General features: G+C 48.5%; 1 protein-coding gene across 1 annotated transcript in view; it reads left to right on the top strand.

Annotated features, from left to right (window-relative positions):
• Positions 1–17,225, top strand: part of LOC121337208 (fer-1-like protein 4) — a 38,802-nt gene that overhangs the window by 8,863 nt on the left and 12,714 nt on the right. Inside the window, exons 10-32 of the mRNA XM_041407156.1 lie at positions 26–88; positions 1,097–1,181; positions 1,460–1,619; positions 1,838–2,021; positions 2,792–2,978; positions 3,185–3,549; positions 3,892–4,000; positions 4,755–4,953; positions 5,707–5,827; positions 6,449–6,549; positions 7,102–7,189; positions 8,501–8,617; positions 9,753–9,905; positions 10,145–10,322; positions 10,930–11,054; positions 11,437–11,571; positions 13,317–13,490; positions 13,736–13,852; positions 14,159–14,320; positions 14,633–14,792; positions 15,518–15,621; positions 16,020–16,151; positions 16,740–16,788. Coding sequence (XP_041263090.1) covers positions 26–88; positions 1,097–1,181; positions 1,460–1,619; positions 1,838–2,021; positions 2,792–2,978; positions 3,185–3,549; positions 3,892–4,000; positions 4,755–4,953; positions 5,707–5,827; positions 6,449–6,549; positions 7,102–7,189; positions 8,501–8,617; positions 9,753–9,905; positions 10,145–10,322; positions 10,930–11,054; positions 11,437–11,571; positions 13,317–13,490; positions 13,736–13,852; positions 14,159–14,320; positions 14,633–14,792; positions 15,518–15,621; positions 16,020–16,151; positions 16,740–16,788 — 3,268 coding nt within the window. The remainder of the gene's footprint in view (positions 1–25; positions 89–1,096; positions 1,182–1,459; positions 1,620–1,837; positions 2,022–2,791; positions 2,979–3,184; positions 3,550–3,891; positions 4,001–4,754; positions 4,954–5,706; positions 5,828–6,448; positions 6,550–7,101; positions 7,190–8,500; positions 8,618–9,752; positions 9,906–10,144; positions 10,323–10,929; positions 11,055–11,436; positions 11,572–13,316; positions 13,491–13,735; positions 13,853–14,158; positions 14,321–14,632; positions 14,793–15,517; positions 15,622–16,019; positions 16,152–16,739; positions 16,789–17,225) is intronic.

The following is a 17,225-nucleotide window of genomic DNA, read 5'->3' as shown; positions in this document are numbered from 1 at the left end:
CAGCTGTCTTGCTCTTCTCTTCCAGTATTTTTTGTTTGACTTCTATGAGCCAAAGGACATTTTATTGCACAGACTCATAGAGATCTCGGTATGTATGTCTTCATCTTCATCTTTCACTGGTTAGTGGTACAGCCTGATGTTTCTGTGTGTAGACTCTAGGTGCAATGGGCAAAGCAAGGCTACCAATACCGTTGAGGTGGTCCAGCTGGAATCACCTGCCACAGAGAGTCACAGGGCCTTCATGTGGCTGCACTGGGGCAGAGATCTAGCCCCTGCTCTGAGCCAGTGCTGGGCAGTGTTGCCTTCCCCCCTCCTCCAGGTAAGGGTTTTTCTTCACCTTGTGACTGCAGTGGGGCCTCTGGGGCACTTTCTTCCCTTTTGTCTTGTTGCCCTGCTGTATGGCAGCAATTCCCTACTGCCCCCTTACCCCGGAGTCTCATCCTGCAGGTCCTGAAGGTAAGTGATTGATGTGAGGGGAGCTCAGAAATTATTTGTGCTGTAGAAAAGCCCAGGCAGGCAGAGAGGTTGAAAATCCCTTGGCCCAAAGCACAAAGACTTTCCCAAGACACAGGGATATTCTGAAGATAGCTAAACCCAGCCAGCACATCCTTTGCCAAGAGGTCTTCAGCACTTTCTCCGTGAAAAGCTGCATGTCTCTTCTGCTGTCGAGAGTTCAGCAAGAACTGAGCAAGACTTGGGTTTTGGGAGAGATGCTAGCCTGGTGGGGTCACAGCTCTGCCCTAACCCAGCAGGATATGGACACAAGGACTTCCTGTGAGAAAACAGATCTGTCCTAACTCCATTGTTGGGCTGTGGCTTACCTGGGACTGCAGAAGCTGAACTGTTTGCACATGACTGCCTTGGTCTAGGTTTGACTGTGGGCTATGGGCTGGTGGGCTTTGTGGGAGTGGTTGGGTAGGAATGGGATAGTCCTAGGGCTAACACAGATGGGTCTATCTGCATGAGAGCATGCAACCACTACCTCAGCTGTGCTTTGGAACACCTCTTGGCAGCCCTGTGTTCCTCAGAGATATCTGGATATGTCACCCGGCTGCCCACATCTCATGGTGTTCAGGGGGACTTGTGCTGTCTGCAGGTTTTTCACTCAAAGAAGATACCATTTCTGGGAACTTGCATTGGAACATTCAAGATGGATGTTGAGACAGTGTACAACCAGCCAGGTATGAGAACTGTGCCACATACCTGTGCCTGACCCTGGTGCTGTCTGAAACTGGTCATTCTTTCATGCTCTGATGGGTCTGGTCAAGGCCCTGGCTTTAAAGCACTTAGTTTTCATGAAGATCTGAGCTTGCTTTTCCACCCAGCTCTCTGAAGGCAGGTGACACCTTCTGCACCTTCAGAGGCAGGGTCAGGGCCAGGGCAGTCTTTGTGTGGACAGAGCTGGATGTGAAATGGTAACCTGGCTGCTCCCTAGGGAACTCCTCCTCTTCCCTCTCAGATCACAGGTTTTTCCAGAAGTGGGCAGTTATCAGTGACCCCATGGACACCCGGGCAGGTGTGAAAGGCTTTGTGAAGTGCAACATCTCTGTTTCTGCACGCGGGGATATTGTGGGCTTCCTTCCCACCTGTTCCAGAAACAAGGATGAGGACATTGAAAGGTAAGTGCAGTGGGATCTTGCACGGCCCTGGGGAACACTGCCATGTCTCTCTTCATACTACCTTTTTTTGCCCCATTTTCCCCTCATCTGATGGGCAAAGACCCAGTAAAAAAGACCTGTGGTGAGGCAGGATCCAATCCTCCTGCCAGTCAGTGAATTTCCCATCATTGTGTTCTGTAGACTCCAGGAGGGAGGCAGAACATGAATTTGTCTTTCAGGAATCTGCTGCTGCCTAAGAGAGTGCCTGCAGAGAGACCCTGGGCCAGGTTCTGCATCAAAGTCTATCGTGCTGAGGGCCTGCCCAGCATGACAGCAGGCATCATGGCTGGTATCTCCAAGATCATAGGGGAGAGAAAAGTCTTTATCAACCCATATGTGCAGGTCTCATTCTGTGGGCAGCAGGTGAGTCTGAGGGGAAGCTGTGTTGGGACAGGCTGATTCTCCCTTGGCTGTGTGGCAGCATGTGGTGGGCTCATGGTGCCAGGAGCCTCCATGGGGCACAGCAATCCCACTGAAAATAGGCTGCGAGAGCCCAGGTGTTGCTGTCTTTCGCAGTGGTCTGGGCTGTGTGGCCATGGCTGTGCAATGTCTGAATGAGAAGGCTGTTCTCTGCTTTTGTCTCTACAGAGAGCTGCTCATAGGACATCCCCAGCCCTGGGCACAGCTACTGGCTGAGCTACTGGCTTTGCAGGCAGAGATTCATATCCTTAAATACAGGGATAAATCCTGGAGCAGAACTCCTTTTTCTGTGTCAAGCTGGGCTCAGCCTGAGACCCTTGAGAGACTTTACTGAGATAATGACCCAGTTTTTGCACACAAGGTCAGGGTTTTTGGTCCCACAATATCCATTAATATGAGAATCAATCCCTGACTGGCAGTCTTGTGGGCCTGGAGTGCTCCAGGCAACCCTTAGGTACCTATGAGTCTGCTGCTCGTTTGCATTCCCTTGATTGTGTAGGTCATGCCAGGGCCTTGGGATAGGCCCCCATTAATGAAACAGAGAGGAATTGCAGGAATGGGGATAGGAGCAGGGATGGTGCCACCCCCAGAGCCTGCCTGGCACTGTCTGCAGGTGGTACAAGAGTGCATGCCATTCCAAGACAAGCTCTGAGGCATCCCTTTCTCTGGGCACCATTTGGGACTATGTCACTTTCACACCTTCTCCTTCCCAGGGGGAAACGTCAGTCGAGACCAGCACCACTGAGCCCGAGTGGAACGAGCAGATCAGTTTCATTGAGATGTTCCCACCTCTGTCTAGGAAGATAAAAGTCCAGGTGCTGGATGATGCCAATGTCGGTGATGTGGCCATTGCTACACACTACATTGACCTGCAGGAGATCTCGGACCCGGACAGGAACGGTGAGGCTTGGCATGGCTGCCTTGGAGCAGGATGTCTTGGGCATCCTGGTGCCATGCACTTCCTGCTTGGCATGCTGGTCTCATGGGGCTGGTAGCAGGAGTGGCTGAAGCATGCTGACATTGTGGTGTCCTGGACAGTTTTTTTGGGGAGGTCTCTCCGCAGTGGCACTCTGGAGCATAATGAAACCCCGTCCCTGTCTCTGCAGGCTTTCATCCCACATTTGGCCCAGCCTGGGTGAACCTGTATGGCTCCCCCCAGAATTCAACTCTCTGGGATGTCCACAAAGACCTCAATGAAGGCATGGGTGAGGGCATCTTCTACCGTGGGCGCATCCTCATGGCCATCACAGTGGAGATCTTCAGCAGCCCCAGTGCAGCAGAGAGGAAGCTTGGGTACAGGATGAGAGGTGCCCTGAGAAAAATGAAGCTGAAGAAGAAAAGTAAAAAATCCAAGGAGAAAACTAAAGAACTGAGCCAGCTGCAGGGAGAGGGGGAGGCTGGGACCTCTCAGGAGGCTGAGCAGCCCAGGGAGGTCACTGTGGAGGTGGAAGAGCTTCATCCACTCCCTGAGGTGAGTTCTCCTGTGCCAATATGGCTGATTCATGCCAGTCTTTGGCATGCACAGCTGTGAAGGGAAAGAGGCAAGGGGGAGGCAGCTGTGTTGATGCAGTAGCCATCCTTTAGCCTACAACCTGCTCAGTGGCTTCACATGAGCATCAGCCAATCCATGGCTCTGCACCAACACCTCAGGATTTCCAAGAAAATTTATCCTGCTTCTGGCAGCCCAGTGGTGATCTCAGCAGCATCCTGCTGAGGTCCTGTGGAAGGGCTGGCAGACATCAGTTATGCCCTGGTGCTCAGGCAGTGCTTTGGCACACGAGACTCTCAGGCTGATTTCTGTCTCCTTGCTCAGAATGTGTTGGGGAGAAAGGATGAATTCCTTCTCTTTGCTGCCTTCTTTGAAGCCACTATGATGGACTCCTCTCTCAGCTCGAAACCTGTCAACTTTGAAGTCTCTATAGGTGGGTTATTCCCCAGGGCCCCATGTCCAGAAACTATGGGAACAGTGTGAATCTCCCTCTGACAGCCAAGTCAGTTCTTCATACTGCCCTGTCAAGTCACCTCAGGAAGTTGGGAAAGATGAGGAACGAGTCCAGGGAGTGTGCACAGTGCTTTACTAAAATCCTGAATCTCTTCTATGGGACTGGAGATTTGCACCATTTGCGTGAAATACCTGCTTTGGGAAAGTTTGGGAAAACTCTTCTAGTAAGTAGGGGTACAAATAAGTAAAAGGATTTGGTAGCAAGAAAGAGAAAAAAAGGAGGGAAACTGGGATACTGGGGTTGGCCATGTGGCACTGAGGGGATCTGACAACAAGTGATGGGAAAACAATGGCCTGAGAGTGGGTCAAAGCCCCCACCTGCTAAGCTGGATGGGTGAAGATGCTTGATGCTGAGATACTACTTGAAGAGCTGATGCTGGCCCCAGTGTAGGGATGTAGATGGTAATCAGCAGGCACTTGGTAGAGCTGGCAGAACTGAAGAAGGCATACACAAGGACCTCCTTGCAATTGCTCAGCTCCCTCTTGGACCTCCTGGTTGTCCATGTGATGCGCCAATGGTTGGACACAACTACTAGTTCCCAAAGCAGTAAATGCCTCTGTTTCTCTTGGCAGGAAGACTGCCAAGACTCTGGTATTGCCAGCTAGAAAACATCTTTTCTAAAAAACCTGAATGATCTCACTTACTTGTTTATAATTTAATGCTCACCTTCAAGGAAACTATGGCAACTCTGAAGAGGTTGTGACCAAAGGATGGCAAAAAGTGGAAAAGAGAGAAGTGAAAGAAGAAAGGCAGCCTTTATTGGATGCTGGTTCAGATGGTGAGCTGGATGCTGAAATCCTGACTCCAGATTTAGCAGCACTGAACAAATCAGTTACAAAGAGTCAGAGACCGGAGCCCATGGAATATGACAAGTAAGTGTTCTATATCTTTCTATTCCACCTTTCTTGGAGCTGTTACAGCTTCCCATATTGGTTGTTCCAGATGTTGTTAGAGGTCTGCTCAGCAATGCATCATAGGTTTCTCTTCCTTGCAACCCTGCAGCTTGCCATGGCCTAGCTGCCTGGGATTTCCTACTAGCTCTATGAGCCCTATGGTGTCTGCTTGATGTTTGCAGATGGCCAAGGATGGGGTCCCAAGGAAACTGAGACCTGTCAATAGCAGCCATCCCTTTTCTGCTTCACAAGCAGTGTCCTGAGGGCTTGTTTCCAGTGAGGAAGGAGAGGAGTACTCTTGGCATATGCTGTCCTATGTTGAGCAGGCAAGACACATACACAAGCTCTTCTGATGTTTGCTCTGGGAATATTGCCTAGGTTATCCCACAGGCCTGGCAATGTCTTGGTCTTTGTGTTGTGCAGCCTGTGCCTGCTACTACTTAGTCCCATAGCAGTGATAAATCTTGGCAACATCCCATGCTCCTGTCAGCCTCATTCATCTCAGCATGTACTGCTGTCTCTACTAGAAACCCTGTGTGCTAATTTAGGATGGCCAAGGTCAGATCCAGCAGCTTGCACCCATGTCCATGGTGCAGAGCCCAAAACAGCCAATTAATTTCCTGTGAGTGAGACAGAGCTCAGCCTCTGCTCCCTTGCTGGATGTGCAAGTGCATGGTGTGGCATATGCTATCTGTAGCAGTAGCCATAACCTCCTCTGCCTGCTGTCCTTAGGTCATACAGCTGCCTGCCCATGACGCATGAAAAACCCTGCGTGTACTTATGGAGCTACTGGGAGGATCACACCTGGAGACTCTGCATTTCCAACCGGATTGTCAAACTGGCAGAGCGCCTGGTAGCATGTTCAGGGTGTTTGTCTGTGGCATGCTCCTTCCTGGTGTGCTTTCTTTGTTGTGTATGCAGTTGCTGTGCGAGATGTTTGCTGTCCTCACCGCCCATGCAAGTCCATGTCTCTCACAGGGCTTAGTCACACCTGCCCTTTAGACACGGTTGGGTAGGCCACATGGACTCATGCTGTGCAACTGCCTAGTAGTGGTTCCTGGAGGAGTGAGTGATGTGATATGATGTCTGTGACAACAAGTTCTTCTGCTGCCAGTCCTGAGCTGTGTGAGATGATTGGGCAAGCAGACTCTCAACCTCAGGTTATTGTGAAGGGGATGCAGTCTCACCCCAGGACCTTGCCTTTCCCTTTTGGCTTGAAAATATGAAAGTAGAGCTTGCCACAGTGTATGTTAGCGGCTGCTCGAGGACTGAGATACAAGGTGTTGTAACAACAAATGCTAAGGTTATCCTCAAGCTCTGGAGAGTCCCAGGCAGCATAGTGCTGATCTGCAGCACTCATGAATCCCAGATCTGCAGAAAGGTATAAGCCATTAGTGAAAAATGCATCCTTGCAAGGTTTTACTCTGACCACTCAGCCAGGTGCAACTTCGTGAATATTGTGATTTTGCCACAGGAGCAGGGGTTGGATGACGTGGAGAAGCTCTTGAGAAGACCAAAGGCTAAAGCAGAAGAGCGGCTCAGAGAGGTGTTGGAGGAATTTGTAGGTGGATGCAGGTTAGCATTTCCCTGATGTCCTGAAGATTCTTGTTTTCAGGTTAGGAGGTCATATAATGTTCTGCCTCAGCTGTGTGCAGCCTTCTCTCTTCTCCTTTTGAGGCGGATGTGCAGAAGGAAATGCGGATGACTTGGGAAAAGGACCCTCTCTGTAGTTTTTCAAGCTTGGAGAGGAGACTCCAGTTCTGTTCTAAGAATCAGAAGGGTCATAGATGACAGCCTCAATGTTCTTGGGGTCTCACATATGTCCTAAATGTGAAGGATATTTCCTTCACTCTTTTCAATCACACAGTCAAAAGACCACTGTTTCAATCCCCATGACTACCCTGTGGGGACCGTTATGCACTTCAGTCCACAGTGCTACAGTAGAAAGGGAGTCTCAGGTGTTGAGAATCCCCAGTGTACCTTCTGAACCAACAAGCTTGAAGAGAAGACATTGCAGAAATGGAGCCTCCTGACACATCTGGATTGGAGCTTGTGTCCCTGCAGTGAGCTGTGCTTAACATGCTGGATGCAGAGGATACAGAGTCTGTACTGCTTTTCTCATTGCAGGCAATATTCACTCAGTGCAGAGAGAAAAACAATGGCTCATCCAAATAACCTGGACAGATGTCGGACAAAATACCTGATGCGCAACATTGTAAGTTTTGGGGTTTGGTGGTGGTTGGTGGGAGCCTGTGCAATCCCTGCTCTGGGGAAACTTCTGGAGGATCAGCAGGAGCTGATGCAAAGAAGGAAACCTGGAGCTAAAACTCACTGTATCAGTCATAGGCTTTTACTACAGCATCTTCCAGCTTCTGCTCAGAGCAATACAGTTTCTGGCACAGGGAAAAGAGATAGGGTCTGTCCATGGCTGCCCCCTTTTTTGTGCAGATGCTGTGCCCTGATGCCTTCCTTCACCTCCACTGGGGCATATGTAGTTGAGCATGTGCATATTGCTGCCCGGTAGGTTGCTGGAGGCCTTTTGGTGCACCGTATTCTTGCAGGCAGTTTTGCGGTGGCTCACTGAGATCCTCTACTCCTGAAAACTCAGCCCCTTGGCTGAGTATATATCCAGCAGGTCTACAATAGCCATTCATCTGTCTGTCCTTAGCAATGGCAACACTTGGGCACTTATCACCTGGCACACAAGACTAGCTAGCTGAATGAGAGCACAATTACATACCCTCCATCACAGCACAGCTGTAGAGTCATAGCCCCTCTCAGACTACAAAGCTTTGAACGGCTGACCAAAATGCAGTGACAGCAGCAGGAAATAAAATTTAGGCATATCTGGGTCCCAGTTCCTTTCCCTCTGCTTCCTTTTGTGTCATCACCTGAGCTATGGTGAGAGTAAACTGCTAAGCCTGAGAGACTTTGGAATAGAGAACCCACCTAAGAGATGAGTTTTCTGGCCTTGCCCGTCCATAGTGGGTGTACACCCTGAATTTCTTCTGGATTTCATTATTATATTTCAGTTTTGATTAATCCCAAAGTTTCTCTTCAGATGTGTACACTCTCTCTGATATGCACTAATAGTGGTGAAAGCCAAGCCCCATTTTGCAGTTTCCTACGTCTTCATAATCCCACACTACTGTGGCCCCAAGTTGCTCCTTGGCCAAGGTCTCCCACAGGGACTATCTGGAGCCTTAGACCACCAGCTTCTGGAATGTTTATTCCTTAGACGTATTTCTGCCCCAAATGATTTTAAAGCTCATGGACTTCTGTTACCGGATGATATTGGCCAGGTTGATGAGTTACTGTAGTCTCCAGCTCGTGGCACCCTTTGCTAAATGGCTTGTGACAGGTTCATGGAGGTTTGCTCTCAGCAACTGGGCAGTAAGCCATGGTGGAGGTCAGGGTGAAATGGGGCAAGATGGACTTGGTCAGCACAATAGGCTCCCTGCAGACCCCCCATGTGGGGTGGCAGTGGGGCGTGGGTGGTTGTGTGACAGCTGTGCTTTCTGTTCAGATCCTCTATGCAAAGCAGGGGCTCCGTGTGAGGCGGCAGCTGACCCGAGACAATGTCAAGGAGAAAGTTAAGGAGACAAGGAGGATCCTGGCAAAGATACGCTCCATGGCTAAAGAGGTACAGTGGCTACTAGGGAGCCCTTGTTCTGAGCTGGAGAGAGTAGGCAAGGAGAGGATACTGAGCTGGCTGCTGGGGCTCTCACCAGTCTGAGCTGAAGCTTTTCCTCTGCTGTCTTCCCTCACTATGCAAAATTCCAAGTTCCTGCTACTGGAAGTTACCATGTTTCCTGTGATAGCTCTAATGAGGGATGAGGCCAGGCAGCTTTGCAGGGCTGTTGGTGGCGGAGCAGGGGTCCAAGCAATCTTGCAGTGGGTAGGAGGCTGAGCTGGACCAGCTCCATGCCTCCTGGGCCTCTCCGCCCCACCAGCCCAAGGCCTTGTCTGCAGCAGACAGTTTTGCCTTGGAAAACAGCCTTGCTTGTGCTGCCCGCACTTCCACCAGGGGCTGACCCTAGATACTTTCTGCAGATTCAAACTTGCATTGGAATAAGATTCTCATCCATAGCAGAGACTCTTCACATTCAGAGTTTCATTGTTTTATTTTAAGTAACTGAAAAAAATTGGCATGTTGCTGTAGTGTCAACCAGAACCCCATGTTAGCTGACATAAGGTGGACAGATGCTGTTGAAGTTTGGGGAAGTCTTTCACCAAGTAAAGTCAAATAATTTTCACATCTTTAGCTATGTGAGGGTAGAGTGATGTACAATTGTAGTGATGATGTTTTTCTTCCCAAGTCACTATTTCTGTGATGCAGCTCTGCTGTTCTGGGAATGGTTGAAGACCTGCCTGTTCACAGGAAGAGGGGAATGAATTCTTTGGTTTGCTTTGCTTGTGTGTGAAGTTTTTCTTTCCTTATTAAACGGTTTTTATCTCAATCCATGACTTCTTTCACTTTTATGTTTTGAATCCAAACATCCCATGTAATGTTTCCCATCACACGGAGAGACAGCGAGGGACAGGCTGCATGGGGCTGAGTTGCCAGCCAGAGTTAAACCACAACACCTCCAGAGCCATATTGCAGGGCTGACTTTCAGAAATATGTGGCCAATGTTAGGTCCTTTATTTCTGGATCTCTAAACCGCCATTGCTCAGCAGTCCCTCCTGTGGGGAGATGAAGCTTTCACCATGTCAGCAGAAGGAGGATGACACATGCTGTTCCTCTGCTGTGATGTTCCTCCCTTCCCTCCCTCTAGCCCCAGTGCACTCTCCCTGATGTACTCATCTGGATGCTCAGCAACAACAGGCGTGTGGCGTACTCCAGAATTCCTGCACAAAACATCCTCTACTCAGTAGTTGAAGAGGAGAAAGGCAAAGACTGTGCAAAGATCCAGACTGTCTTTATGAAGGTAGGGTTTATATAAAAACAGTGTGCTCTTGCTTGCTTCATGCTGTTTCCCTCTCCTTGCTTTCAGCTCTCCTTCCTGAAATCTGGGAGTTCACAAGGAAACACAGCTCTCAACTCCATCACTACCTTTTGCCTCTGACAATGTGGTGCTCTTTCTCCTGTGCTCTTTGGTCAGTCCCAGGCTGACGGTGATCATCTTGGTCTGAGATGTGAAACCTGCAAAACCTTCTGTGCTTTCAGGTCCCTGGCTTACACACTGGTGAGATCTTTGCCAAACTGGAAATCTACATGTGGCTTGGGGTAACCAAATATGCGAAAAACTGTTTGGCAGAGCTTCCTGAGGAGCTCCATTCTGAGAATGAGCAGGAGATAGCCCAGTTCTCAGCATACAGCCCTCCCAGCCTGCTCAGCAGGGATGGTGAGTACAGATAACAGTTCTTCACGTAAACAGGAGAGCAGGGAGTTGAGATGTCCCATCCATGGATTAGTGTCTGTGGTGGGACATTGTCCCCCCACAGTCCTTCACCTCAGGCCATACTGTGATCTGAGAATTGTAGTATGTCTGAGAATTAAGTCCTGATCTAGGGTTGTCTCCAAGTCCTGACTGAGATAGGCACGTCCAGTTTGATCTCATCAGGATGTATTTGCACATTCACAGCTAAAGCAGCAGACAGGATGGGCACTTTGTAGGCATTGAATATGCTACCAAATTGGCAATGGCATGAGTTCTGCCCCACTGATGAGGCTTAGTGGTGCTCCCCTGCAGTAGATGCTCATAGCAGAACACTGCACATTTCACATGTCGCATGTCATGTACGTCCCAGAGGTGTCTGGGGAGCCCACTGAGCTTGTCTGGCTTGGCCAAACCTTTTGAGATGTACTGGCCTGAGAACCACAGTCCCTAGAAGTGGTAGCTATTCATCACAGAATGTGCCCACTCCTATTTGGCTGGCCTTCTCCTTCAGGCATTTTTTTGACCTCATACAGGACTTTGTTGGGGACTTCCTCTCTCCTTTTCTTACCAGATTTCAGCTATTTCCAGCTCCGAGCCCATCTGTATCAGGCTCGAGGGATCCTCCCTGCAGATGATAATGGTCTTTCAGATCCATTTGCAAGAGTGGTGTTTTCAACTCATTGCCAGACCACCAGGGTAAGACCACTTAAATTCTTGCCTCTGTCATCTTGGGAACCTGGGGAAAGAAAAATGACCATGCCCTCACTGACATGTTTAAGGTCAGTGATATGGAAGTCTTCCTGGAACTTTTGTTTCTCCAAGCACTCAGGTATCTCTGCTCTGAGCAGTGTGATTATGTTCAGGGAATATTTGACAGTCATTGAGCACGGTCTTAAAGGGTGATTGGTATGTGCTAGTTGATCTTGAGTGCTGATCCCACACTTTTACCACATCCCTTCTTCCACCAGCTGCATGTGGCTGTGTGAGAGAGGAAATCAGCCCAGAGTTCCTCACTTTCCTGCATGTGGTTTATTTCCACTGACTGTGGAACACTTGGGCCTTCTGTCTCCATCTGCAGATGCTGGAGGAGACACTGAGCCCTATGTGGAATGAACTACTTTTGTTTGACCAGCTCATTATTGATGGGAAGAAAGAAGAGTTGAAAACAGAGACCCCCATCATTATAATCAACCTTTTCAGCCACAATAAATTTGTAAGTATGGCCATGCTGCCCTCCTTCTGTTGTTTCTGGAAAAGGGAAGGCAGAGGATCTCTGAGTGCTGCCACTGCTCTGTTTGGTTTCCATGACAGCTTGGTGCTGGTCCACTGGTAACAGTGAGTTGTGGGGACTGTGGCTGAGGTTGAGACTTTCTGACTCAGAGATACTCTAAACTCATCAGGGGCTGATGAGTGCTTGTTGGATCCAGGATCTCTTATTTTTGAAGAAACATTACGCCTGCTTCCTTGGCAGGCTCATATCCTGGGGGAACTGATATTGCTCTTAGGGCTATTCCTTCCCTGTGTCCCCACATGTAATTGATTATCCCTCCTCAGTCCTCCCTTTTCTCTCTTTATTGGTGCTTTAAAGTCACACTAAAGCATCTTTGTCTCCTAGAGCCTCTTTGCTATCCTAAGGGTAATGACATAACTTGCACCAGGTTCTCCTGTTGTAACTCAGCAGCTTTCTTGTGGTTCCAGTACAAGACAAACCCTGTCATATTGGGATGAGTCCAGAGGAGGCCACCAAGATGGAGCACAGGACAGAGGAGGAGAGCTGAGTATATTCAGCCTACAGAGGTTGAGAGAAAGCCAGTGTCTGTAAGGGTCTAAATGAGAGATGCAGGACTCCAGGCAGCTCTTCCAAATGCAGTTTATTACATCCAAGATGTTACAGCAGTCCAGAGTCGTGGGTGACAGAGCCTGTGCCTACAGCTGTCGGCTGCAGGCAGGCCTGAAGACCCTTAGCTTAGGTTACAAATGCATTATATACTTTGCTGAGCATCTTAATACAGTAGAACTAATCTATACCTTAACTTTTATCTATAGCCTATCATAACAACTATAATTACCATATTCATGTTACTATTCTCCAATCACTAAAAGTTAGTACATTACAGTTTAAGCTAGTTGTTTTTCAGTTTTCTTGCAATGGAAAATTCTGAGAGCTTTTTTCTACTTGCAACATCTGCTGACTTGTTTGCCTGTGCTATCTTTCTGCTTGGTAAAAGCATCTTCTTCTTTGAGGTGGGTTTATCCTTTGCTCAAAGTCATAAAAACCCCTTCTAACTAACATACCCTTTGTCTCCTTGGTTAACCAGTAAGACTGGCTCAGCAATTCTTTTCTTCTATATAAAAACTTGCTTCCATCTCTATTCCTTCCTCAGCTTCTACATTCAAAAATCTTTCTGCTAAGCATACATATCTGTGAGACTTTCTTGTCAAACTTTCATCCTTCCCAACATGTGTCTTTTTGCTGTCTGCAGCTACCTGGTGGGAAAGGATGGAAAAGCTCATGTAAGGTACCAAGGGGTCCAATGGCAAGTAATGAGCACAAACTGACAAGAAAGAAAATCCATCTTGATATAAGAAAGCAATTTTTACACAGAGGTAGAACGCATGCTGTAGCTCAGAGAGCTTGTAATATATCCGTCTTTGGAGATACTCAAACCTTGTCTGGAAGAGACTCTGAAAAACCTGATCTAGCTTTGATGTACTCTGCTGCATGGTTGCAGGCCATTTGCCAAGTTCTGCATGGAGATGAACCACGAGTTAAGTGGACCTGCTGTAAACATGCCTTTATCTGTTCCTAGCTCTGATGGAGCAGAGAAAATCAAAGCAGAGGATAACATGGGTGGAAGAGTAGTCTTGTACTATCCCAGACTGGCTGGAATTAGTGGTGGTCTTTGAGGTGGTGAGATACCACAGGGATGATTTGAGTCATTCCCCTCTTTCCTGCAGGGCTCCCCTGAGTTCCTCGGGCAGGCCTTTGCTGTCCCACAGGTGAAGCTGGTTGATGAGTCATACACCAAACCTGCCCTGCAGTTCTTTGATTTCTACAGAGGCAGCAAAGCAGCGGGAGAGCTCATTGCCACTTTTGAGCTGATCGAGCTCGATTACAGTGGCTATTTGGAGGTAACAGGCTTGTAGAAAGCTGCACATGGTTGCTAGCTCTCTGAGGAGAGCCATATGGGTGAGAAGCTGGTTGCCTGGGGCCCACCAGAATTCCAAGTTGGAGGTCATATCTGGCTTTCCAATGAGAGGAGGCTGCAGGGACAGCCTCTGAGCACAAAACCAGAAGGTGGAAGAGAGGGGGCTTGGCATGGCATAGAATAGAAGTGATTTTCATCACCTGCTGTATCCTGGTTCCACCTGTTCAGCCATCAGTGCCTGAGGATGTGGAGCCCAAGGAGCCAGACTACCTGGAAGATCCCTGTGCTGGACGGTTCATCATCCCTGAGGGCATCCGCCCAGTACTGAAGGAGTTTCGCATAGAGGTGTGCCACCTTCTGCTGCACTGGCTTTCCCCTCAAGCTGGCTCTGGGTGGAGGGCAGGGCTTGGCAAGGGAATCCAGTTTGATGGTCAAATGTGCCTGTGAGGCCTGAGCAGATGCCAGAAATGGAGGTGCTTGACCTGAGGGGGAAACCATCTGAGTAGTTCAACAGGCAAAGCTGCTAGGCAGCTGAGCTGGGAGAGCAGGCCTGTGCCTCTTCTGGGGACTGTGTCCTGTGGGTGGGGGGTAGTAGCATGGGCAGTGCCATGGCTGGCATGTCTTGGACAGCAGCTTCATGTTGTTCTTCAGATCCTGTTCTGGGGCCTGAGGGACCTGAAGAGAGTGAACTTTTTTGAGGTGGATGAGCCGCAGGTGATCATTGAATGTGCTGGCAAGAAGGTGGAGTCAGAGGTGATTGTGTCCTACAAAGAGAACCCCAACTTCACTGAGCTGGTCAAATACATGAATGTGGTGAGTGGGAAGGTGGATTCTGCCACGCCAGGGTACACCATGGCTACCTTGCATCACGTCCCTGCATGGGACAACGTAGAAGGAGGGAAACTGCTTCCAGGACTTTGCTCTCCCATGACCACATGGTTCAGCTGCAAAACAAAACCTCTGTGAAACTGCCCGCGAAGAGCCATGGCCTATCACTGCAAGGCTTTGATTTTTAGGCATAGCTGCAAGGTGCCAGCAGGCTTCTCCTTATGTGATGGGGCGGTCATAGTTTGATAGCTCAACGCAGCTTTACTCCTGTGAACTCCATGCATAATTCTTTTGCAGGAGCTCCCAGAGCAGGTATACCTGCACCCTCCCCTCAGCATCTTTGTGGTGGAAAAGCGTGCGTTTGGGCGCACCGTGCTTGTGGGTAGCCATGTCGTGTCCGATGTGATGAAATTCTCTCCCAGAGAGTTGGAGGAGGAACCAGAGGATGTGCCCAAAGGTAAGCTACTTGGAGAAGTTCTTACAGAGACAACAGGCAGGTTTTGCCAGTGGCAAAGATCCCTGGCTCTTCCACTTTCTCTTAGCCAGGCAGCAGAATCCTCTCCCTGCATTCACAAGGTCATAGAATCACAAAATGGTTTGGGATGGAAGGGAGCTTAAAGATCATCTTGTTCCACCTTCTGCCATGATTAGGGACACTTTCCACTAGACCAGATTGCTCCAAGCCCTCTCCAACCTGGCCTTGAACATTTCCAGGAATGGGTCAGCCACAGCTTCTCTGGGGAACCTGTGCCAGAGCCTCACCACCCTCACAGGGAAGAACTTGCTCAAGGAGACCTCCATCTTTAGGGAGCTGGTCCACTAGGTCCAAGGATTGAAAAATTTTCAGTTCTCTCACGTTGTCAGGTCAAAGTCTGTTCATTGGGTAATAACTTAGCTAAATAGCTCTATGATAGCAATAGCCAGCACTCCTGATCTGGAAGCATGAAGAAGAAGTGAAAGATTGATTCATCTGTGGCTATTTCTGAGTATGGAAGGTATATCTCATAATTCTGAATTCCTGGGAGTCAGCAACAAGCATATTGATGATGGTGGCCAATCTCAGTACTGTAGTTGGATTTCCAGCAGAATTTTTAACAGGGAAGATTTTCCTGTGGCCAAAAGTAAGAAGTAGTGGGCAGAAATAAATGAATGGAAACATTAAGTTCTTTATTTTCATCTCAGCTTGCAATGTCTCATCTCACCATCTTCCATCTCAGACTGTGGTAAACATTGGACTGGCAGCTGGAGACCCAGGTTCCAGCACTCACTCCCTTAGTTTTGTGAAGGTGAGTGATGTGTTTGGCCCAACAAATTTTGAAGTTTGTAAAGCCAAACTGTAGATTACAAACAAAAACACCAAGAATTTCAGAAATTCTGTGTTAGGTTTCATCCACCAGGTCTTTTTCTGGACTGAAACACTCCTCTCTCCTGCCTGCTCATTGGCAGTGCCATGTGCTGGGGCTTTGGCACAGGGCCATTAAGGAGTCCTGTCCTGTGCCTTGAGAATGGCTTCTTTTGTAGCGAAGAACAAAGCTGGAGCCACAGGCAGCTTTGCACCTCCTGCGCTCTGCCTGAATACTGAGCCTTTGCCTTTGCCAGAGGCTCCCACGGCACTGGAGAAGGATGCATGAGTGCCCTGGGTGGTCATTTCTTCCCTCTGAACTCTCTTCTCTTTTCTCTCAAGCCTCCTTTGAAGAAAATTCCTATCAATAAGATTGTAAAGAAGGAAGATGAATATGAAGAGGAAAAACCAGAACTGGAAGAACTGGATTGGTGGTCCAAGTATTATGCGTCCCTGAAAGAGCTGTATAACCAGGTAATGTTTTGTGACAGCTGCCAACAGAAGGGAAAATAGGCTGCACTGGTCTGAGGAAGATATTTTCAACCATACTGAGTGTCACAGGAGCTCTCCTGGCATGGATCTGCAGGAAGATGTGAACTTTAGTGTATCAAGCATATTTAAGGTAGTTAGGTATCAAGCATCTACCAGGTGGGCTGATTTCAGCAGGAGGTGGGTATTGAAACATCCCTGAGGCTCGGTGCTCAAGTGGTGTGAGAATGAGGCATCTTATATTGAGGGACTCCTGAAAATGTGATGTTGCTGACTTTAACAGGGACTTTCATGCTGCTTACTCTGTCCTGGTTATGTGTTATGGGAGCAGATCTGCTCCAAATTTCCTTCCTTGCACTGTCAACTTAAATTCCAATCAAAAGAAGCTAGAAGGAGGATCTGGGGAGAAGAAAAAAGTCATTAAGACACTCGCTGGATGCCATCCTGCAATGATGTTATTGCAGAGTGATTTCACACTATGGCTTACTTACGCTGCTGGAAAATGTCAGTGTTCTGTGCTTGGAAGGAGAAGCCTTTTCTGTCAGGGATATGAGGTGATTGTGTGTGTTTCAGGCATGCAGTGATGAGGAAGATGCTGAGAATGATGACCTGAATGATGCAGGTGAGTTCTCTAGCAATACCTCACTCTTTAGTGGGGAGAACCAAGATTTTATACCATCCCAGAGGGTACTGGGCTTGTGAGAATGGCGTCTGTGCAGACAACACCCTTGCAACATTCAGCAACAACAACATAAAAGTGAGCAGAGAGGCTGAAGACATTGACAAGGGCTATCAGGTTATTTCAAGTTGAAAACACCAAACTTTCCTGAAAAAAAATTGGAAAAGTCAGAAAAGTCCTGGAAAATAGTGAAGTTTTGTAAAATGGTGCTAAAGCAAGTGCTTTCCTGTGTGAGAAAAATGCAGAAAAATCATCTGCAGGGATCATGGGATTGTCTAGGTGAGACCAGGAAGCAGTGGTAGGATGGAGAGAGGATGATGGACAGGAAAACCTGTCCAGGATCTGGGCATCACTCCGTGCTTATGGGGTACTCACGTGGT

This window comes from Onychostruthus taczanowskii, unplaced genomic scaffold, assembly GCF_017590055.1.
Source record: "Onychostruthus taczanowskii isolate IOZ18803 unplaced genomic scaffold, ASM1759005v1 scaffold256, whole genome shotgun sequence".
NCBI lineage: Eukaryota > Metazoa > Chordata > Aves > Passeriformes > Passeridae > Onychostruthus > Onychostruthus taczanowskii.
The sequence above is the reverse complement of the archived record's forward strand: the minus strand, read 5'-3'. Positions and strand labels throughout refer to the sequence as shown.